The 23,994-nt window shown below is 45.8% G+C and overlaps 1 protein-coding gene across 1 annotated transcript in view; it reads left to right on the top strand.

Annotated features, from left to right (window-relative positions):
• The first annotated feature begins 578 nt into the window (after positions 1 to 578).
• Positions 579 to 23,994, top strand: part of SDC3 (syndecan 3) — a 104,538-nt gene continuing 81,122 nt past the window's right edge. Inside the window, exon 1 of the mRNA XM_081869279.1 lies at positions 579 to 1,213. Within this exon, the coding sequence (XP_081725405.1) occupies positions 1,112 to 1,213 (102 nt within the window). The 5' untranslated portion in view covers positions 579 to 1,111. The remainder of the gene's footprint in view (positions 1,214 to 23,994) is intronic.

Here is a 23,994-nt window from a genome sequence, read left to right as displayed (position 1 = left end):
ATTTTGCATGGGGACTGATTTGTAAATCTGGGGACTGTCCCTGGGAAACGGGGACGTCTGGCAACCTTAAAGTAAGACTATCAGTGGCTACTAGCCCTGACGGCTATGTTCTCCCTTCCATGGAGGCGTCTTAATACCAGTTTCTGGAAATCACAGAGGGGAGGGGCTGCCCTTGTCACCGGGTCCTCCTTGGGGGCTCCCAGCAGGTTTCTGGTTGGATGATGGACTAGACGGGCCATTGTCCTGACCCAGAGGCTTTGCTTACGTTCTTATGGCATATTGCAAACTAGTTTCTCGCCCTTGTGTTAGCGGTGTGCTTTCAAGGAGGTTTTCAAACAAGGGGGGGGGGGGGAGCAAACTCGCCCCAACCTCCTGCAGCCTAAACGTGCGGAACACCTCCTCCTCCTCCTCGCACACTGTTCACAACGAGCTCGATCCTTTTCCTTTCCAAACCCCTCCCCCTTCCCCCCTAACCTGACTCCAAGTAAAGCGCACTGGGAGTTGTGTGCGTCGGGGGCACATCCTGGCCACTAGCCGCTGACCCAGTCCTCCGCTAGAGGGCGCCACAGCCTCTCTCCCTCCTCCTCCTCCTCCTCCTTGTCCCCGCAGCCATTGAGCGAATGGACTGGGCTCCGGAGCGCACGTTTCCTGCAAGGGGGAAGAAGCCGCGGCGGAGCACGATCTGATCGTTGCAGTCCGGCGCCGGCGGGGTGCGAGTGGGCTGGAGCCGGGGAGGCGTCGCCGTGGGCCCGGCGGACTGGCGAGCCCCGCAGCCCTGGCCTCCGCCCTCCTCCTGCCGCCGCCTCCTCCTCGCAGCATCTCTCCAGCCCAGGAGAAGCAGAAGCAGCGTCGCCGCCGCCGCCGGCGTGCTCCTTGCCTTTCCTGCATCTTCGGGCTCGCTGCCGCCCTACTCCACCACCTCCGCCTCCTCCCCTGCCTCGTTGCTGTGGGTTTCTGGTTGCATCGGGAACAAAGGAAAGGCTTCCCCCCTTCGCCCTCCCTCCCTCCTTCTTCCCTCCCTCCCCCCTCCTTTCCTCCCGTCCCTCTGGACTCCCGACGGGCGTAGCAGCCGCAGCAGCCGCCGTGGGCGCCCCGATCGCCCCTTCCCAGCATGAAGGAGATGCCTCGGCTGCTGCCGTCGAGGCCCCGCCGACAGGGAGGGCTCCTGCTGCCGCTCTTGCTGCTACTGCTCCTGGACGGCCACGTCGCCCGGGTAAGTGACATCTCTGACGCCCCCTCGACGGCACCCGGACCTGCTTCCTTCCCCACAGGACGCACCCCCCCTTCCCTGAATGCTTCCAGGTTTACGTCGCTGCCTTCCTCCTTCCCGCGGCTGGACGCCTTGCCTCTATCCTGGGCCTGCCGTGCCAAGTTCCCTTGACAGGGGGCTTCTTCGCCTCCCCCCCCCGGCCTTTCCTCCCGGGGGACCCTTAGGCGCAACCCGCACGCCCCGCCCCAGCCTTCCTGGCTGCCCCTCGGTGGGGGAGAGGAAGGAGCAGCTGCGGGTTTTTGCATTCGTGGGGAAACAAGTGGCTCCCTGGGTGGGCGTGTTGGCTCAAGGAGGCGGCCTCTCTCTCTCTCTCTCTCCGCTTGGGTCGCATCTTGTGCGCTTTCTCCCCCCACTTCCTCGCTTAGCTCGACCTTTAGGCAGTTTTGGCTCAGCCACGAGTCCTCTAGCCCGGTGGCGTTTGCTTCCAGGTAAAACGTGCGCCTTGCTGCCAGAGCGCAGGAGAGTTTCTTCGGCATTTAAGGCCCAGTCGATTGTGTTCAGCGGGGCATATTTCTCTGGAAAAGCACGCCTTTAGCATCGCAGCCTTGCTTGAAATTAAGAGCAGCGGGGCTTTACTCCTAGGTAAAACGCGCGTAAGGACTGCAGCCTTATAGTGTCTCCTCTCCCCCTTTCTTGCATTTATTTTGTGAATGGGGCCTCCGGTGCCTTCTCTCTGAGACATGTTAGTGTTGCAGCCTTGTTTGGGAATAAGCCCCCCTTAGTCCATGGAAGGGGGGCGGGGTCAGCCTCCCACGTAACTGGCCAGGATCGCAGCTGGAGTTGCAAAGGGCTTTGTTGGGGGTGGGGGTGGGGAGAGGTGGGACCCCCGTCTCGCGTTAATCTTCACGGTGATTGCAAAGCTTCCCTCAGAGGAATCGTTCAGCCACGTCAGATGGTGGTAATAAGTAAAGGCACTTCTCGCTCTTCCTGGTCCCAGATTTCCATTCTTGGGGGGGCTTCCAGGCACTTGGGGCGGGGTGGGTGAAAGCCATATCTAGATGTCATTTGAAGGTCAGCTGGGAAGTAGGGTTACAAATAAAGAGGGCATTCTCTTTTCTCCTTTGCAATTTTGTTGTTGTTCCTTCTGCATGCTTTATTTTGGGTGGGTTTTTTCCATGGGGTGGGTGAAGGTTTCTTCCCCCCGCCCCTCTTCTCTCCCGTCTGACTTGCTGGAACTGCAGCGGCCGGTTTCTGTGGGAGTTGCTGTCCCTGCTTTTCCTCTCTAAGCTGATTCCCTGCCATTCTGTTCTCTGTGTGGGAGGGAGTCTGGCTGGCTAGTCCTATTTGTGTGTGTGCGTGTGTGCGCGCTCGTGTGCCAAGGGATGTGCCCCTGTGGACTGCATATCAATGCCCTGGACCAGTTCTCTTGCCGTTGCTTTCCTCCTGCCATTGCTTTCCCCCTCAATTGTCAAGCCTCCTGCCTGAAGAAAATGCGGGCTGTCATTCCAGCAAATGATGGAGATGATGCTTGCTGATTGCTTAAAAGGGAAGGAGCGGGGTGAGGTTGGCCCATTGAGATTCTCTGCACACAGTTTGGCCTCTGTGGCGCTCAAGCTCTTGCTAGTTTCTCTTTACCTGCAGGGCCTTGTCATTACTGCCTGTGGCACAAGCCGGGTCCCTTGCGTGGATGGGGGGAAGGTTGATTAAGGCAGCCTGCCTACAACCTGTCCACCCTCTTGTGAGGACTACAGTTCCCATCATCCCTGACCATTGGCTGTGCCAGCTGTGGCTGAAGGGAGTCAGAGTCCCAACAGCACTAGCTGGGGGAAGTTTAAGGCAGCTTACATACCTTGTTTCCTCCAATTTATCATGTAATATGGAATATTATAGGGGAAAGGTTATATTGCCAAGAGGGTTGAGGAGCTAACAGTTTCTCGGTTTGTAGGATGGTTGGTGTTCTTCCTGCCCTGCCCCCTGCCCCTCATAGAATCATACAGTTGTAGAGTTGGAAGGGACCTCAGGAGTCATCTATGCTAACCCCCTGCAATGCAGGAATCTCAGCTAAAGCATCCATGACAGATGGCCATCCAACCTCTGCTTGGAAACTTCCAAGGAAGGAGAGTCCACAACCTCCCGAGGGAGACTGTTCCACTGTCAAACAGCTCTTACTCTGGGGATCAGCGAAGATGATGCTTGGAATTTCCATGCTCTGCAGGCTTGGTAGCAAGAGGTGATGGTCCAAAGTAAAAAATAATACAATGTTCTAGAGACAAAGGCAATGGGGCATCTTCATAGGTACACAAGAAGAGCCTGCTGGATCAGGCCAGTGGTCCACCTGGTCCAGCATCCTGTTCTCGTAGTGCCCTTGGGAAACCTGCAAGTGAAATTTGAGCACAAGAGCACTCTCCCCTTCTGTGGTTTGCAGCAACTGGTGTTCAGAAGCAGGACTGCCTCCGACAGTGGAGAAAGAACATAGATATTATAGCTAATAGCCTTCAGCAGACTTCTCCTCCATGAATTTGTCTAATCCTCTTTGAAGGCATCTACGTTGGCGTCCATCACTGCCTTCTGTGGGAAGGAGTTCCATTGTATGTACTGAACAGAGAAATTCATTTCTTTTATCTGTCCGGAGTTTTCCAATATTCAGCTTCCTTGAATGGCCCACAAGGGAAGAGACATGCACACCATATATCTGAAGCACATTTAAGGCGCGTCCTTCCCATCACTCAAAGAGAATCCTGCAAACTGTACTTTACTGCTCGCAGAGCTACAATTCCTTCCACCCTTAAACTACAGTTCCCAAGTGTGATTTAAATGTATGGTGTGTACACAGCCCATCACTCTAGCTGAGTGCATACTTCATATGAACAAGGTCCCTGGTGCATTATCTGGCACCTCTAGCTGCAAGGAACAGGTAGCAGGTGTTGGAAATGACCCTTTACCTGAGACCCTGGAGAGTCACTGCCTATCAGAGGAGGCGTTACTGAGATAGATGGACACATAGATTGAAGATAACTTCCTGTGCACTGCTGCTTTGCCCCTGTGCCATGCCATCTGTTTTGGGCCAAGGTGGAGGGTCAATGCCCTTTGTGGATGGCATCATGCTGCACACTTGAGTTCAGCTAGATGCTTCGAGAGGTAGGGGGATCTCTAGTGGCAGACGCCCATGTGTCTCATCCCTAATGTCTACTTGAGCACTGCTGTTTAAAAGCCTGATTTATGCATTGTATTAAAATGTCGATGAGGTCACTCTGCAAAGCACTCTTATTTCCTTTAGCAAAAGTCAGTGATGGGAAATGCCTAGATCATTTGTTTAAAAAAAGGGAAAAGAAAAGAAAAGGTCACTCTCCATATTTGGCTGCTGCATTTTCTGTGTGCCAGAACAAACATATGAACATAAGGCAAGCCTGCTGGATCAGGCCCATCTAGACCAGCGTTCTGTTCCCACAGTGGCCAACCAGAAGCCTGTGGGAAACTCTCAGAAAGGACCCTGAGCACAAGACCACTCCTGTGGTTTCCAGCAAGTAGTATTCAGAGCAAAGCCATCATGGCTAGAAGCCATCGGTAGCCCTCTATGATTTGGTCCAACCCTCTTTGTGTTTTTTTTTTAATATAAATATTTATTAAGATTTTTGAATACAAATGCACAAATAATAAACAACCTTACTTATATCATAACGTGGTTTCATCACTTCTTTGGACTCCCTCACGTCTCCCGCTCCCATTTACATCGTAAAAAGGTTTTTCCAAGCAAATTATCAACTTGTTTAGGATCTTATATCCACTCATTTAAATATAATCTAGCAATTCTCCAAAAAAAAATTTATGTTTTCTTTAATCTCACTTATCATCAAATTCAAATCTAATTTAGTGGTGGCCAATTTTTTATAATCTAGCATCCTTCTTAACATTCAACCAAATTGCAATGTTTTTGTAAATACGTCTTAAATTTCTTCCAAATTTGGTCCAACCCTCTTTAAAAACCATCTCAGTTGGTGGCCATTACTGCCTCCTGTGGCAATGAGTTCCATAGTTTAACTGTGTGCTGTGTAAAGAAGTGCTTTCCTTTTATCGGTCCTGAATCTTCCAGTTGCTTTGCCATTGATTGGGGCCATTCCCAATTCACGAGAGAGTCTGTGCATCTTTCTGTCCTTCCCAAATCCAGTTCCTGGGTTGGGGTGGAGGCAGTCTCTCCCATGCATTGTTAATCCCTAAACCATATCCAGGGTCCTGTTCCCTTTTTGTTCTCTAAAGCCACCTTCCCAGGCCTCCTGCCTTCCAGCTTGTATCTCCCCTGACCTTTAGCCATCCTGTCTGGGGCTGATGGGAGTTATGGTCCTGTGGTCCTCCATATTTGGACTCCCATCATTCCTCACCCTGCTGGCTGAGGCTGTTGGGAGCTGTTGGAAGGCCGTAACTTCTCCCTCACAGCTGTAGTGAGACAAAGAAATAGTCGGCTTCCAATATTCTGTCATAAATCCATATGTTACCTGCCAGTAACTGAAATAATAACCAGATGAGGTACTTCCTTTGGGTGAAGGGAACGATTCTGGGCTTGATGTTCTAGCCCCAGAGGCTTGTGGGAAAGCATCTTTCGTGAAGAGCTGTCCATTCACAGGAAAGGAAAAGTCCCCAAACTGAGACTTGTCGACACTGTGAAGTCTGCGCTTGGCTTTAGAAAGAAGCAATGTACTCTAGGAACGGCTGCAATAGCTGTGGGGCCCCAGATAATGTGGCTTTCTGAGCCTGGATGACAGGAAAGCAGGGAGTTACTGGGAACAAAATCAGCCGAGCAGCTGGAAATACATAAAATATTTTTAGAGCAGAAATAACTTGTTTACCTCAGTGGTGGGACCAGTGTCTAAAAATTCCACTGGATACACAATCCACTTCAGTCAAGTGCAGTTTAAAAACAAAAACTCAAATATCGATAGGGTTTAACTTGCCCTGTTTGTTGACTGTCGATTACATCCCAAATCCACCCCAAAAATCTACTTGTTCGTTTGGATATTTGTCCAAACACCCACAAATTAAAGCTTCTAATAATCTATTGATTGGAGGGGAGGGGGAGGGAATCTGTCTTGCAATCACTCCCAAAAGCTTCTAACAAATGTCTCCACACACACCCTTCCCCACCCTGTGTGCATGAGAACAAAACATTGTAGGTGGCATAGAGAAGCAATGAGAAACATTGAGCAGCTGGAGACTGATACCAAGGGAGTCCAGCTTGAGTTAATGGGAGGACCGCTTTCCCCCCGCCCCCCGCAGGGGCCGGCAGCTGTGAAGGGACTTGGTGCTGGCAAAGAGGTGGCTTTTCAAGCACTGCTGACAGCTGTGGAAAGTGGCTGGAGTTGTTTTATTCCTACCAGAGGGATGGAGATAAATTGTCTGCTGCACTGGGGTGGGGGGAAGTGGGTGAATTTTGTTTTCTTTCAGATTCTCATTTTTCTCAGTCTTAAATTCAGTTCCGCACAATTCCAAATCACTTGGTGATTTATTTATTTTTTAAAGTCCTTGTGAAAATTCAGAAGTATTTCAGGGCAAATTTCACCAAATAAGATAAATTTCCCTGAATATAATGCCCCTTTGTATGCTATTTTCATGGATATATGCAATAATATTTATTTATTTATTTATTTATTTATTTATACATACATACATACATACACACACACACACACACACACACCGCCCATCTGGCTGGGTTTCCCCAGCCACTCTGGGCAGCTCCCAACAGAATATTAAAAACATGATAAAACATCAAACATTAAAAACTTTCCTAAACAGGGCTGCCTTCAGATGTCTGCTAAATGTCAGGTAGTTGTTTATCTCTTTGACATCTGGTGGGAGGGCATTCCACAGGGAGGGCGCCACTACCGAGAAGGCCCTCTGCCTGGTTCCCTGTAGCTTTCCTTCTTGCAATGAGGGAACCGCCAGAAGGCCCTCAGCGCTGGACCTCAGTGTTTGGGCTGAACGATGGGGGTGGAGACGCTCCTTCAGGTATACTGGGCCGAGGCAGTTTAAGGCTTTTAAATTCAGCACCAGCACTTTGAATTGTGCTCGGAAACATACTGGGAGCCAATATACGTCTTTATGCACACTCTACCTTCGTATATGTTTTTCTGGTCACATTACTTGGCTGAAGAACTGCATGGCAGAATTTGGAGAACTGTTACTTTCAAGGACGGGCTGTGTTTTTTTTTTTGGTTTGCGTATTGTTTTGGCTCAGGTGAAGATAAAGGAGGCTGGTTTTTCTATGTGAATCAAAAGTTCTCCTTCCTCCTTAGGAGCAAGTGGTGTGTTCGTGGAGGGAGTGGGGGGAGGAAGGGAATGAGAGCGCCAAGTTAAACTGTGGAACTTTCTCCCTCAGGATGCAGTCATGGCCCCCAGCCTGGAGGCCTTAAAATAGGATTAGACAAATTCATGGAGAAGAAAAGTATCAATGGCTACTAGCCATTATAGCTCTGCTCTGCTGTTTCTATCGTTGGAGGGAGTCATGCTACTGAATACCCATTGCTGAAGGGGAGAGTGCTTGGGTTTTGCTTGCAGGTTTCGCACAGGCAGTCTGGTTGGCCACTGTAAGAACAGGATGCTGGACTAGATGGGTCATTGGCCTGATCCAGCAGCCTCTTCTTACATCCTTGTGAGAGATGCAGAAACTAGTTTGCCTTGAACAGCACATCCTGTACTCTTGGGGAGCTTCTATCATGCCCTGACAGTTCTGTAACTCTGAGCTGGTGGGATGCCAAAGTATCTCCTTTGGTTGTGCTCCACTGCTTCAAGCTATGGCTCATTTTCTCATTGGGGAAGAGAAAAGTGTGTGTGTGTGTGTGGGTGGGTGGGTGGGTGGACACTGTAGTCATTAGAAAAAGAGTGAAGAACACTGGAGAATTCTGAGGCTTTCAGAATACAAAAAATAAAAATAAAATTAAATTAAAAGAAAATGACTAAGGGGGGTGGGAATTGTGTCCAAAACAGCCCAATGAGGACTGATGGTGCAGCTAACACCCAATAAACATGGACTTTTAAACAGGTCTAACATTGTCTGGTATTTTGTCATAGACATCCAATTGAAAAATAAATCTAAAACCAAATGGGCTACCCAATTATTATTTTTAATGATCATCTCAAACGAGATAAGATGTAACTTTTTAAAATTTTCCTAATGAGGCTGGTAAGCCAGATATCGAATCTGCAATTAGATGTGTAATTTTATTTTCAGGAGCAAATCTCTGCTTTATATGTGACATTTCTCTTATAATAGATATCTAACTAGCTCTTGTTCGCTTCCTTCTTGTGCTAGTATTTAACGTACTGAGCAAAATATTGTATTTCTCCATCCAACCATGGGCAATGTTGTTAAGCTAATAGCAGGGGTTAAACATTTTGCCTGGAGGTAAGTCGAAAACAAATTAAGTCTAGCTGCATACATTTTAAGCTGGAGTTGATTACTACCCTGCTTTCTGTCTGAGGTACATCAGGATTGGCTTCCTTGAGGCCAGGAATTTACTTCCTTCTCCAGTCTGCTGGGTTCCAAAAATTAGCCGGGTGCAAGCAATGACTTGGAGCCTGATCTTCATTGTCAGGAGAATCAAGTAGATCAGTTCTTGCTGGACTGGACTGCTTTAGATCTTGGCACAATCTTTTACCCATGGTTAATAGATTTTGAGTGGGTTGTGCTCTCTCATTTTCTGCAGCAGTAAGGTTTTCACTCTGTTACCTTTTAAGCCTTAAGAGTTCAGGACTGTATCTTCTCAGTACTGCTCATTGTTACCATGTCAACTTGTTTTGAAACATCCATTTCCATTTTTGATTAAGGGGGGCTGTTGTGGGCAGATGTGACTCTCTCTGCATTTGGCCATCACACCAAACCATGGTTTAGTGTTACAGGGGGAAAAACCATACGTCCTCTCAGGTTTGCACATTCCTCCCTCTCTTCCCTTCTGGAGCAGATGCAAATAGGAAATTGAAAGCCTCCTCTTCCATTTTAGATCAACCATAGTTTAGTACATTGTCTGTTCCCTAAACTGTGTTTAATCTTAACTGTGGTTAGAGAAAACAAGTTAGGTTCATAACCCATGTTTTGAAACTGGTTTGTTTCTGCTAGCCACTAGTTAGCTACACTTCACTCTGGCTGGCACAATATGGCAGGCTGCAGTTAATTAAAAAAAAAAAAAAAAAAAAGCTTCCAAACTTCTCCTTGTGCTTTTGCTGAAGAAGGGAGAGGCACACGGGTCCAAGGCTTGTTGTAAGTACGGTGGTACCTCGGGTTAAGAACTTACTTAGTTCCGGAGGTCTGTTCTTAATTAGAAAGTGGCAAGGAGTACATTGCTCTCTTAACTATAGTTAAGCCAGAAAACAAGCACCTTGTGAAGAAGAGCTCTCACCCAGCTGTTTTCCTGCAGGCTTTGTGTTGTGTGAGCAGGGAATCTTTTTATGACGGAATTCAAACACAGGTGATACCCCAGTCTGAACTTCTACTGTCCAGCAAGACACTGTCATGCAGCACAGCCAGTGTTAGAAACTGATATATGAAAGCTAGGAGCTAAATGGCACCTTAAGCCTAGCTTATGGGCGCAACAAAGGAATGTCTAGGCACACTTTTTTATATATGTAACAAGAATATAAAGCTGAAAATGGATGAACTGCAGCTCAAATATTATGTTCATTTCTCACACCGTCTAGTTCTTCCCCTGCCTACCCCCTAATATTCTTAAGAAGTCTCTTCTCTAGTCTTCAGAGAGTGGCTGGAAGTGGGGAGGCAGAAAAAGGTCCTCCTTTCCTTCCACTCTGCAGTTTTAATCTGAAATCTTAGGCCCAGTACTGTGCCCAGAGCTCAGAAACTGCTTGTGCTAATGAAATTCCCTGTCGCAAAATGCGCCTAGAACAATGGGAGCTTCGAACACTGAGTACATCTCTCAGCATTGAATAATAGAATCATTGTATTTTAGAGTTGAAAGGGACCCCGAGGGTCATCTAGTTCACCCCCTGCAATGCAGGAATATCTAGGTGGCCTGTATGGGGATTCAACCTGCGACCTTGGCATTATTAGCACCTAGCCCTAACCAACTGAGCTAACAGGGTGCAAGCAGATGATGCCTGTCAGTGGTGCAGATGTAGCAGTGTGTCGAGTGCAATGCAAAACAGAGAAGACCCCCTGCGTTCATAATCATTCATAATCATGAATGTTTGGGATCCAGAGAACCATACAGCTAGTTCTCTATAACACCCCAAGGGGCTTTTGTTGTGCATTCTCCTTTCCTTACCCCACTGCATGCTACATAGCTAAGCAATTTTGAAATCCAAAGCACTTTTAAAAAATGACATGGGGTTTTGCTTTTCAAAGGGGGGAAAACTTTACACACAATGGTCCAAGCTCTTGGGTAGAATTTAAGTAGCTTTTTGGACCCTCTCCAATGTTCTGTAGTTCAGGCCGGCATCCAATTCTTGGGGGTATGTGTCTTTGAACATGTTTTGTTTCTAAGTAAAAAATGCCTACAGTTAAGGTGTGGGTGCCTAGGAATATACAGGGGCTCAGTTGGGTCAGATCAAGGGCCCATCTGGCCCAATCTCTTGTTTCAAACAGCGGCCAGCTAGATGGAGAGTTCAAAAGTGCTGTCTGCCCCTGGTTGGCACCCATCTGTCTCGGGAGACAATGGAGGTGAGGTCAAGCTGTTAGAAGGTTGCAGTGTCTGTTGTGGCTGTAGAGACTGATATGGGAGAGAGATGGTTTACTGCAGCTGGGGCAGATGAAGGCATCCAGTTGTGCTGCTGCAGATGAACCATGGCGTTTCTCCACTGTACGTTCCTCCCAGGGGTCATTCCTCCTCTGGTCATTGCTGTGGATACACAACCTGACTGTCCATCTTCAGGCACTGCAGTCATCTGCAAGGGATGTTCACAAAGAGCTTTCGTGTCATGTTTGCAGACATCTTTGTAGCACAGAGTTGGTCCACCAATGGGCCTGGTGTCTGAAGTCAGCTCCCCGTGGAGCATGCCTACCAGCCACTAGCCCTGCAGACAGCGCTGTGTTTACATATCTTCTGAGTAAAAAAAATGAAAAATCTGAGCCCCTGACTTATCCTAGTTTTGCAGCAGAAGGGACCACTTCACAAGTTTTTAATATTTGTGGAAGATGCTTGGTGTTGGCTTCTGAAGGAGAATTTCATTTGCACACATTCTGTTCTAGGCGATGGAGCTGCATGCCATTTTGAACAATAAAATGTTTGTTTTCCATTGTCCGCCGAGCCAATTGTGTGTGGGCTTCAGAGGCTGGACTTTGTGGCTGCTGAGGAGGCAGCCATAAAAAACTTTTCTGAGAAGTTTGATGAGCTTGCAGGAAGTGAATCTAAGTTCAACAGTATGTTCAAGTGTATGTTTTTAATGTATTTTAAAAAATTACCCTTAAAAATATCTTATGTATATGATGAATCTCTTAGAGATATAAAATATAACTTCACCACATCCCCAACCCAACCTCTTGTTGCCGTTCCCACCCATCCAACAAATGCCATAGCTCAGAATATAGGAATATTGAAAGCTGCCTATGAATCAAACCACTGGTCCATCTAGTTCAGTATTGCCTACTCGGACTGGCAGTGTACCTCCAGGATTTCAGACAAGGAACATGCCCAATCCTACATGGAGATCCATGGAATTGAACTTGGGAGCTGTATTGTACCAGAGAGTAGTGGAGCAGTTAAAAAAGGGTTGGTCAATTATTGTCAAGTAAGGGTCAGGTGCTAAAGAATGACTTTTATTAAAACAATAAAAAGATACAGTCGTACCTTGGTTCTCGAACAGAATGCATTCCAGGAGTCTGTTCGACTCCCAGAACCATTCGATAACCAAGGTGTGGTTTCCGATTGGACGTCCAGAAAGTATGAAACAGCGAAGCTACATAAGAACAGGAATCATTCCCAAAATAGAATGATAAATGAGCCTTTTACACATGCACCTTAAGTATGTATACAAACGCCATGAGAGGCATGAGCTTGCTTTTGCAGGGTAATCTCGTTTATATTAGGTCTAATTTGAGATAGGCAAACACTCTTATCCCCATAGACTCAAAGAAGTCTTTCCCTTTTCTGATCTTTCATATTTGTAAGAGAACCATTGGCTTTGGCAATACTGAACTAGATGAACCTCTGGTTTGATTTGGTATAATGTGATAACATTATTGTAACTACATTGGGCAAGTTTTCTATCAACAAGCAATGTTTCCCATGAACATGAATGTGTATTTTGCTTTGCTTTTGATATTGGTCGCTGAAAACCTGGATTAAGCCCGCAGAGTAGGTGGAATGTTGCAAGAGTGAGGATACTTTGTGTGGATTAAATGTTGCATTGAAACGAATTCAAAGCTTTACTAGGGAATTGTTTTTATTGGAAGGCTTGCAAATGTTTTAAGATGTGGCATCTCAGTAGCATACACTTCTCCTTTACTTGTATTTATATTTTAAGGGGGAAAGCTGAAGAAGACCGTGAAAATGGTTAATGTGCTAATTTTAGCATGCCTGGAGAAATGTGCTCATAAATATATGGACTTCTTAGGGATACTTCCCTGAAAGGAGTTAATTACAGCTAAGATTTAATTGGCACTGTATCCCTTCTGATTTCTTAACTGGATTTGTATTGGGTTGATTCATTATTATTATGGTGATGGTGATGGTTATTATTGAACAATGCATTTTTTACCATGGAAAATTGTCTGCCAAAGAAATAAAGCACTGGAAATATTTTTTCTGTGTCACCTCACCGGTTGGGTGAGAACTAATCTAGACCCCATGCATTTTAGGGGCCCTTTCGACAAAGAATCAAAACAATATTGATTTGATCCTGAAAGAAAATTACAATCAAGCTTTCTTAGTTCAGTGTTATCCCCCCAGAGGATGCGCATGAGGGAAGCCTCAGGATTTCGACTGCCTAGGGGCCTCCACAGGGTTTGGTCTGGCATTGAGAGCAAGCGATTCAAATGGTGTCCTCCCCTCAGTTCCAACCAGCATGTCCAATGGCCATAGTCCATCTACAACTTCATTATACCCCTCTAGGCAACAGTGAGAGGGACGCGAGTGGTGCTGTGGGTTAAACCACAGAGCCTAGGACTTGCCGATCAGAAGGTTGGCGGTTCGAATCCCCATGACGGGGTGAGTTCCCGTTGCTCGGTCCCTGCTCCTGCCAACCTAGCAGTTCAAAAGCACATCAAAGTGCAAGTAGATAAATAGGTACCGCTCTGGCGGGAAGGTAAACAGTGTTTGTGTGCACTGCTCTGGTTCACCAGAAGCGGCTTAGTCATGCTGGCCACATGACCTGGAAGCTGTACGTCGGCTCCCTCGGCCAATAAAGTGAGATGAGCGCCGCAACCCCAGAGTCGGTCACGACTGGACCTAATGGTCAGGGGTCCCTTTACCTTTAGGCACCAGTGAGAGAAATGTTTGCATTTTTTTCATGGACCTTGGTTGTTGGGGACAGGAGAGGATTTAGTGGTGGGCAGAGGGCATGCAGGTTGTTGGGGACAGGAGAGGATTTAGTGGTGGGCAGAGGGCATGCAGGTTGTATTAGGTTGAAGAAATCTTGAGTTTGAGGAAGCACTGAGGCGAAGGAAGCAATCTTCTGCTAGTCCTCAGTGCTGGCTCTGCACCATTCTGACCTAGTGCAAACATGTATTGTCGCAAGAAGGCCCTGGTTGAGTTTCTGGGCTGGACTTCTTTGCATGGTTTGTAGAATAAAGCAAGCTTTTGTAGCCATTCAGGACGAGGAAGGGAAGCGGGGTTTGCAAGTTTCACTTCCTTTTTCTTTTTTAATGGAGAGACAGGCAGTGATTTAGTGAAACCCCCTTGAGAAGCCTCCCTCCAGCAGGACTGTTGGTGGAGATTACACAATGTGGCTGCTAAGTACAGCTTATTTCACTATTCTGGTCAGACATAACCCTTTCAGTCTATCTGGAGCAAGCATTTTCAGGAGGGGGCTGGGGGTTCTTAAGTTTCTCTTCATGCATCTGGTGGAGCGCACTGTAAATCCACAAAAGCTTGTACCGTATGAAATTTGTTGCTCTCTGGGTTTGCCACATAAGGCACTTGGTTGACTAGTAATACAGTGGTACCTTTGTTCTTGAACGGCTTAGTTGTCGAACAAATGGGCTCCTGAACACCACAAACCCAGAAGCAAGTGTTCCGGTTTGGAACGTTTTTTGGAAGCTGAACGTCCAACGTGGCTTCCGCTTGAGTGCAGGAAGCTCCTGCAGCCAATCGGAAGCTGTGCCTTGGTTTTCGAATGGTTTCAGGAGTCGAATGGACTCCTTGAATGGATTAAGCTCGAGAACCAAGGTACCACTGTAGTCCTCTTTCGGTTAGAATCTTGCAGCTCATGTTTCTTTGCTTCATAGCTAAGCAGGAGGAGCAAAAGAGGAAAGGCAGCATTTCAGTGGTAGAACATGCAGAAGGTTTCAGGTTCAATCCTCAGTATTTCCAGGTATGGAATGTCACATGTCTGAAATTCTGGAGAGGCACTGCTGGTCAGAGTAGACAATGCTGAAGTAGATGAAACAGTGTTCTGACTCAGTAGATGGCAGTTTCCTGTTCCTGAAAGCAGAACTCTCCATGAACCACCAGTTCTCGATCCTGACTCCAGTTGTTTCTGACTCCAGTTGTGCTGGCTACTTTTAAAAATTTGCTTACATTGGTCTGACACAAAGATGTTATTGCGGGACAATTTTGAGTGACAAGGCTGCAGATACTGTTTAATGCTTTGACCCACACAGACCCTCTTTGACAAAGAGAGTTACCCATGTTTTACTTAATGCACTTGAATTACTGTCATGTGTTGCATACATTGGCTGCCCTTGAAGACAATTCGGAAACTGTAGTTGGTTCAGTATATGGCAACAAGCCTTGACTGAATGGGAAATGTCATGCCAGCTTTGAGATAATGACACTGGGTTCTGGTCGATTTCTAAGCACAACTGGAATGCTGGAATGGGCTTTTAATGGCTCCCCCAGGTTTCCATATTGTCTAGTCAAACATTCCTTCGCTTATAGGGGGATATAATAATTGTTTACTAATAAGTATGTTCCATTAAATGGAATGCTTACTCTTAGGTTAGATTACTGCAATGCATTATACGTAGTGCTGTCTCTGAAGATGGTTCAGAAACTTCAGCTAGTGCAGAATTCAGGGGCCAGGTTGCTCACCAGAGTAAGATGGTTTGAACATATTACACGGATCCTGGTCTGACAGCACTGGCTACCAGTTAGTTTCTGGGCCCAATTCCATGTGCTGGTTTTGACCTATAAAACCTTAAATGTCTCAGGGCCGCAATACCTCAAGGACTGCCTCTATATGAATCTATCCTGAGATCATTTTCTGAGGCCCTCTTTTGTGTGCTTCTTCCTCAAGAGGTCCGGAGGGTGGCAACACGAGAACGGGCCTTCTCTGCAGTGACTCCCCATCTGTGGAATGCTCTCCCCAGGGAAGTTTGCCAGTGCTTTCATTATACACCTTTAGGCGCCAGGCAAAAACATTCCTTTTAAACCAGGCCTTTGACTGACCTAATCAACATCCTATACCCTTTAAAATGTGGCTCTTTGTTTGGGAGGGGTGTTATTGGATTATTGTTTTTATTCTTATTTAATATATTGTGAGCTTTTTTGTGAACTGCCCTGAGACCTCTGGGTATAGGGCGGTATTTAAATTCAATAATAATAATAATAATAATAATAATAATAATAATAATAATTATAGGATTGCGACGTTAGGCTGTAATCCTATAACAATTTATCTGGGAGTATGCTTTGCTGAACTCAGGAGGCTGTAGTTTTGGGCAAACTTTCTTGGAGTTGCACTTTTAGTTTGGAAAAAAAAAGGGGAAATTTCCAACCTTAGTGATCCCAGAGCTTGCAGGCTTGACTATATAAGTCTCTTTGAGCCTTGTGTAAAGTGAAGGTAGCAGTTTTTTCAGTTGTGAAACATATGAGTCACCCTCCTAACCCGAACCTTGAATTTCTTTTTCATCTTGTCACGATCTATTTGTTCAAAAAACTTTTACCCACCTTTTCAATAGCCTAAATTTCTGAGGGGGCTACAACTCAAATAATTACATTTTTTTTCTGCTACAAAACAATGATTCAATAACTGATCTGCAGAAAGGACTTTATCACCTGAAAATAGAGACAATGTACGTACGTTTGAAATGCAAGAAAACGTTTAATAAAAACAATATTTTTAAAAAAGCAGTGGAACAGGTAAAATTACAGCCACTTCCATACTGTTGCAGGAGGGATTCTGTTGCAAACCAGCAAACTTAGGCTGTCACAATTAATTAATTGCTTCATTAGTTTAAGAGCATTTCTAAACCTCTTAATATATATTTTATAAAAAATTCTAAGTGAGATACACGATGTACACTATTAAAAACAATATCCATTAAACTCGAAATACAACCTAAAGCCAATAAAACTATATAAAAGCATATAAAGTAAAACAGAAATCCAGGGGATTCATACACCATAAATCATGGTCTAATCTCAATCAACGAAAGTCTGGGCAAAAGGATAAATCTTTACAAGAGCTGTGAAGCCACTGGACGTTGCTGCTTCACATATGGCTAAAAGAAGACCATTCTACAGAAAAAGAGCAACAGCAAAAAAGAAGAAAAAGAAGAAGTCTGTTTTCAAGTCCACTGCCCTATGGGACCACTGCCCACTGCAGGGAGCAGGGCCCTGAGTAGAATTTCTGCATATGTTCTAAATGACTGCATGGGCCTGTATGTGGGCAGGCAGCCTTTTAAGTTAGGTTAGACTGTGGGCTATTGTGCATCAAAGTCATTTTATAAAAAGAAATGGACTTCTTGCAGTAAGGAAGTAACAGGGCAGGGTGCTAGAAAGCGTGAGCTAATGTTTGATTGGCAGGAAGTTGTATGCAAGCAAATTCAGGATAGATGCCCAATCAACAGGTCGGCTGAAAGTGATAGCACATTTTTAAAAGACCTGGGATAAAAAAAAGGGTGGGGATTGCCTGGTGTCAAAACAGTAATTAGATTGGTTCATGCAGAGTATATTTTTTTGATGGTGTGGAGAGGACCCTCCCATCAGATGTCAAAGAAATAAACAACTATCTAACGTTTAGAAGACATCTGAAGGCAGCCCTGTTTAGGGGAGTTTTGAGTGTTTGATGTTTTAATGTACTTTTAATCTTTTGTTGGAAGCTGCCCAGAGTGGCTGGGGAATCCCAGCCAGATGGGCAGGGTATAAATATATTATTAAGTGGAACCTTGTGTTAAGGATGGGTTCCATTCCAGAGGCCCGTCTGTAACACGGAACTGACGCAAGCTGAAGCGTCGTGTCTGCGCAGGGGCATGGTGCGATTTAGCATTTCTGCGCATGCGCAAGCGGCGAGACCCGGAAGTAACCCTTTCCGGTACTTCCGGGATGCTGCGGGACGCAACATGAAAACACGTAACCTGAGGTGGATGCAACATGAGGTATGACTGTGTTGTTGTTGTTGTTGTTGTTGTTGTTGTTGTTGTTGTTGTTATTTCCTTGTAAATGATCCTCAAGGTCCCTTCAACTCTAACCTTCTATGATCTTAATCACAGGCCCTCCAAGTGCCCCTATTTTCCAGGGGCGTCCCTGATTTAGGGAAGCCATCCCAGTTTCTGATTTGATCCCAGAAATGTCCCGCTTTCCCTTAGGATGCCCCTATTTTTGTTGGGGGGTGGGATTCATAGAATCATAGAATCACAGAGTTGGAAGAGACCACAAGGGCCATTGAGTCCAACCCCCTGCCAAGCAGGAAACACCACCAGAGCACTCCTGACATATGGTTGTCAAGCCTCTGCTTAAAGACCTCCAAAGAAGGAGACTCCACCACACTCCTTGGCAGCAAATTCCACTGTCGAACAGCTCTTACTGTCAGGAAGTTCTTCCTAATGTTTAGGTGGAATCTTCTTTCTTGTAGTTTGGATCCATTGCTCCGTGTCCGCTTCTCTGGAGCAGCAGAGATTGCTGCTGTGTTTGTCATAGTATTTTTGTACCTTTACTTTAGATCTTAAGTATGATCTATGTGGAAATGGTTCAATATGGTTGTGTAGTTTTTCTATTGATAGTTTACTACTAGTTTTGTTATACTGTGGTACCTCTGGTTACAGATGCTTCAGGTTACATTCAGGTTACAGACTTCACTAACACAGAAACAGTACCTCGGGTTAAGAACTTTGCTTCATGAGAACAGAAATCACGCAGCAGTGGCGTGACGGCAGCAGGAGGCCTCCATTAGCTAAAGTGGTACCTCAGGTTAAGAACAGTTTCAGGTTAAGAACGGACCTCCAGACTAATTAAGTTCTTAACCCGAGGTACCACGGTACCGCTGCATGATTTCTGTTCTCATCCTGAAGCAAAGTTCTTAACCCGAGGTAATATTTCTGGATTAGAAGAGTGTATGTAACCCGAGGTACCACTGTATTTGCAATTGTGCAGTTTTTTCAAGTTGTGAGCCACCTTGAGCATGGTTTCAACTAAGGAAAGGCAGCATGGAAATAATATTATGCATGCATGCATATGTATATACAATTTACATTTCTTGCTCCTCTCACTTTTGGCTCTGGACCTGCCCACCATTGTTGTGCGGCCCCTGAAATGTTGCTCAGGAGGGATTGTGACCCTTGGGAAGAAAATGGTTCCCCACCCCTGATTTAAACTGGCAAACTCTTGGGGGAGTTGCAGCCTTCCCCACCAGGAGACAAAGTGAAAAATGGTCCATTAAAAAAATGCTTATGGAAGCATAAGCCTGGCACCACATACTGATGATTAAATGGCCCATTTTTAAACAAAGAGGGAGATGAGAATGTCTCCTGCCACTCCCCCCTTTCAATAAACAATAAAAAATATGCACACACACTAGACAATTTTAAAGCATCTGGGAACATGGTGCTGCTTTCAAATGCTGGCAATTAAATCTGGATCCAAACAAACAAGAGATGCTGAATGCCTCTCTCCCTTGCCACTCTCTTTCTCCTAAATAAAAAATATTAAGGACCGAAATCGTTTGTGGTAACATGACGGCAAAGGATCATAGATATTTATTTTAAAAATTACGTTGCCAGCAATATCTCCTACGCACATCTGCATTCCATGTAGCCTACTAGAAATATGATTCTGGCACCTTCTTCTTCCCCCACCCCTGAAAGAGGGTGACATTGAATTGCAAATGACTTCTTGACAGGCTTTGCTCTCCTTTTGCTCCACATCAGAAGGAATTTAGAGCATTGGACAACATAGGTCACACCCTTTGGTGAAGCTAAGCAGGTCTTGGCAGTGCCAGGATGTGTGGCTGCAGGAAATGACCTGTGTTGAGTGATGGGGAGAGGCAAGGGAGATGCATGTAAGAATATAACTGAATAAATATTCCATACCTGGTTGGCGCTGAGCTGTGGCAGGGCCTTTTCAGTGGTGGCTCCCCAGTTATGGAATGCCCTCCCTGGTGAGGTGCACCCGTTTCCATCATTATTAACTTTCAGGAAGAATGTGAAAACATTCCTGTTTGCATTGGGTGGCTGAAAAATACTGTTCCTGGCAACCCCGCCATCAGTGGGTGGAAGAATGTTTCTCACTGCAGTTGCTTTTAGATGTTTCCAATCACAATTCTTTTTGGAATGTTTCAACTGCTTTAGAAAGCTTTTTATTCATTTTTAAATTGTGTGTCTGCGTATGTGATAAAGGGGAGCCATACCGGGGTGAAGGTGTCTTCTTCTGTTTGTCCCCGTGTCAGTTTCAGTTTGTTAGTTAATTTTTCTAGTAGGGCTGTTTCCCATACTATTTGGTACCATTGGTCCATGCTTACTCCTGACAGGTCTCTCCAGTGTCTGGTTATGGTGTTTCTGGCTGCTGAAAGTAGGTGGGTTATGAGTTCTTTGTGGAGTAAATGGGCATTGTTGTCTTGGAAGATGTTTAGTAGGGCCAATTCTGGGGTGAAGTCTAATACTTGCTTTATCACATACACAGCCCAACAGGACAATGACAATAATCCACCAACAGCATACAAATCAATATGGCTAACTTGATCCAAAACACCCACCCACCTCACTCACACACGAAAACAAAGATCACCACAGCCAATCACAAACAAACAATCACATCCTAGGCCAACCCCAACCTCTCTCACCACCAAAGGAACACAAGTGAACAACACAAGCACGCTGACACCAAACTACATACATTAAGCATAATAGAAACACTGCTACCCCACCCCACCCCCATCCATCTCCCCTCCTTCCACCCTCCTTTCTTCTTTTTTTTTTTCTTTTCTTTTTTCTTCTCCCCCTAATGCCTCAACAAATGAAATGGATTTGTAAAAATGTTACACGGGGGAAAAAAAATACACGAGGCATTACACTTACACTGTAAAACAAGAAAACCCTTAATAAAATATATTAAAATTGTGTGTCTGCCTGCTGCCTGGGGCTCCTTTGGGAGGAAGGGTGGGATATAAATCAAGTAAATAATAATAATAATAATAATAATAATAATAATTAATAATAATAAATGTACTGTGTCAGAACACTGGTCCATTTAGCTCTGTGCTGCTGATGCTGGCATCCAGCGTCTTTCCAGGTCTGAGACAGAGATTTTCCCCCAGCCATCTCTGGGGATTGAACCTAGGACCTTTGGCATGCCAAACACATGTCATATCCAAGAAGCTTTCCTCTCTCCCATTGGCTCAGAATCTCTTGACACCTTTTTCCAAACAGAGAAGGAGCGGCCACTGGAGAACGGATGCCAAGCGTGTTGCTCCATTATGGATGGGACAGTTCCTGCTTAGCGCTGAGCATGTTGATATTTCTGTTTTGTCTGGCTGCCAGTGCCGCGCGAGCTGAGTGTTCTTGTAATATCCAAAAGCATTACTCTTTCTAAGCAGCTTTGCAGGCCCTCTCCTTAAATGGTTATTTAGAATTGAAATAATCCCACAGGCTTCAAAATGCAACTAGAAAGGAGAGGGGGGAAAGCAAAGCTGAACCCACACAAGTGGCATGAATCGCTTCCTGACAAGAGTGTGCCTTTGCCCAGTCCTGCACATTTGTTTATAGCTTTTAAAATGCCTACTCCAGAGACTCAAGGTGGCAAAGAAGCAACAGTGAAAGCAATGTAAAGTGAAAATAATTCCTGTGACCAGCATTCCACAGTACAGACGCTTCAGGTTACAGACTCTGCTAACCCAGAAATAGTACCTCGGGTTAAGAACTTTGCTTCAGGATGAGAACAGAAATCGTGCTCCGGCGGCGCGGTGGCAGTGGGAGGCCCCATTATCTAAAGTGGTACCTCAGGTTAAGAACAGTTTCAGGTTAAGAACAGACCTCCAGAACGAATTAAGTTCTTAACGCGAGGTACCACTGTATCTCGGTTTTTGAGCGTTTTGGAAGCCGAACGTTTTGGAACCCAAATGCCGAAATCCCAGAAGTAATTGCTTCCATTTTTGAACGTGCCTCGTTTTCTTTTTTCTCCATTGACTTTGCTGACTCCCCTTTGCATCTCAGTTGTTGAATGTTTCAGAAGTTGAACTGTCCTCTGGAATGAATTGCTTTCGACAACAGAGGTACCACTGTATACATTCAAATCCATACGCTAACAACCTCCAACGGCTAAGGGAGCTGGGCATGTTTAGCCTGGAGAAGAGGAGGTTAAGGGGTGATATGATAGCCATGTTCAAATATATAAAAGGATGTCACATAGAGGAGGGAGAAAGGTTGTTTTCTGCTGCTCCAGAGAAGCGGACACGGAGCAATGGATCCAAACTACAAGAAAGAAGATTCCACCTAAACATTAGGAAGAACTTCCTGATAGTAAGAGCTGTTCGACAGTGGAATTTGCTGCCAAGGAGTGTGGTGGAGTCTCCTTCTTTGGAGGTCTTTAAGCAGAGACTTGACAACCATATGTCAGGAGTGCTCTGATGGTGTTTCCTGCTTGGCAGGGGGTTGGACTCGATGGCCCTTGTGGTCTCTTCCAACTCTATGATTCTATGATTCTATGAACCAACAGCTAACCTTACAGAGCTTCTTGGGTGTTAAGACTGGCGAACAGACACTCTCTTGGTAGTTCCAATACCCTCAGAAGTTCAGGGGGTGGTGGTCTAGGATAGGGCTTTCTGGCCAGTCCCTAAGTTCCCTCCCAAGAGAGGTGTGTCTGGCACCTACATAGTATAGCTTTTGTCGCATCCTGCAGGTTGAATTGTTTTGTAGAGTTGGAAGGGACCTTGAGGGTCATCTAGTTAAACCCCTTGCAATGTAGGGAAATGCAGCTGTCCCGTATGGGGATCAAACCTGCAACCCTGGCATTGTCAACACCCCACTCTAACCAGCTGAGATCTCCAGGCAGCGACCTATGTTGGAAGGTAGCCCATCTCAGAGATGGAAAACTTTGATCCTACACCCCTTCTGCCTTGCAGGATCTCTTTGGGAGAGGAAGAGGCTAAGGAGTAAATCCTATACAAATCTGGAGTCCCTAAGATGGTTGGATGGTGCCTTGTATCAGTTCCGGATTTACATATAAGCTAAACAAGCTACAGCTTAGGGCCCCACTCTCTTGGGGGCCCCCAAAAAATTTAAAGGAAAAAAAACTTGGATGTACATTTCCAAAATATAAGATAAAAAACAAATAAAATAAAAACCTACATACAGCAACAGTGTTTTGTGTTTTGTTATGTGCAAATGGCTTTAGATACCTATTAGGTCCATAAGTTACCATATAGCATATATTCAACAAAAAAAACAACAAAAAAAACAGTGACAATTTGTTGTTGACAAAGGACAGCTGGACATATAAATGGCCCCATTACCTTCAGTAGCTTACGGCCTCATCAAACCTAAATCCGGCCCTTCCTTGTATGGCTCCTTCTGGCAGCCCCTGCAGCTAAGCTTGTGCCAAACATACTGCTCTGCTTTCCGATCAAGGCCAAGGGGTTGTGTGTGTGTGTGTGTGTGGTCATCTGGGCAGCCCAGGACCTCCACACACACTGCCCAGGCTTGTGCCCTGGGGAGGTCACTGCAGTGGTTTGACTCCCCCCCGCCGAGGTGCACTCCATTGTCACCTTCAGAGGCACACTCCATTATCTCTTGAGACAGGCGGATGCTGACAATGAAGAGGGATGTATAGAAACTGGGTAAAATGTTCACCTATTGCTACATCCACCTCTGCACCTGCAGTTCACCTCCTGGAATGTGGCCCACAGAAGGGAATACGAGCCTGAAAAAGTTCCCCAACCCTTGGTTTAAACTCTCCCTAAATCTCCACTCCCACCACACTTCGGTCTTGAACTTGCTTGGCACCCTCCCCCAGCAGAAACCATTTCAATTTTAAAAGAACCATGCATGTTAATTGCTTGCCGTGCATGTTAATTGCCCACACACAATTAATGCTGTGTCTTGCTTGGCCCACCGGCACCTAGATATCGGCCTGTTTCTGTAGAGCTAAGACACTGAGCTGCTGCTGCCACCCCCCTCAAGCGAGGATCCCACCGGATAGACGCTTTTTTACGCTACGTTGGACTGGAGGGAGTCCCATTCAGCGTGCTCAGCAGGAGGCGTGTCTGTCATTTCTCAGATCTTTGCCCAGGAGGCATAGTTTGTGCAGCCTTTTAAATCTGCAGATTGCCCATTATGAAACGTAATGCTTCCTGTCAGATGAGCCTTCGGTAAATTTGACGGGGAAGGTCACCACTTTGCAACCTGGCTGCCCTTGGCTGGTACAGTCCCCAGGCAGTCCCCTTGGGGCATATTCCCCAGGAATGGTGATCTCTTT

The sequence above is a fragment of the Podarcis erhardii genome, assembly GCF_964252035.2.
Source record: "Podarcis erhardii genome assembly, chromosome: 7".
In the NCBI taxonomy this organism is placed as follows: domain Eukaryota; kingdom Metazoa; phylum Chordata; class Lepidosauria; order Squamata; family Lacertidae; genus Podarcis; species Podarcis erhardii.
This window is presented reverse-complemented; position numbering and strand designations above follow the sequence as displayed.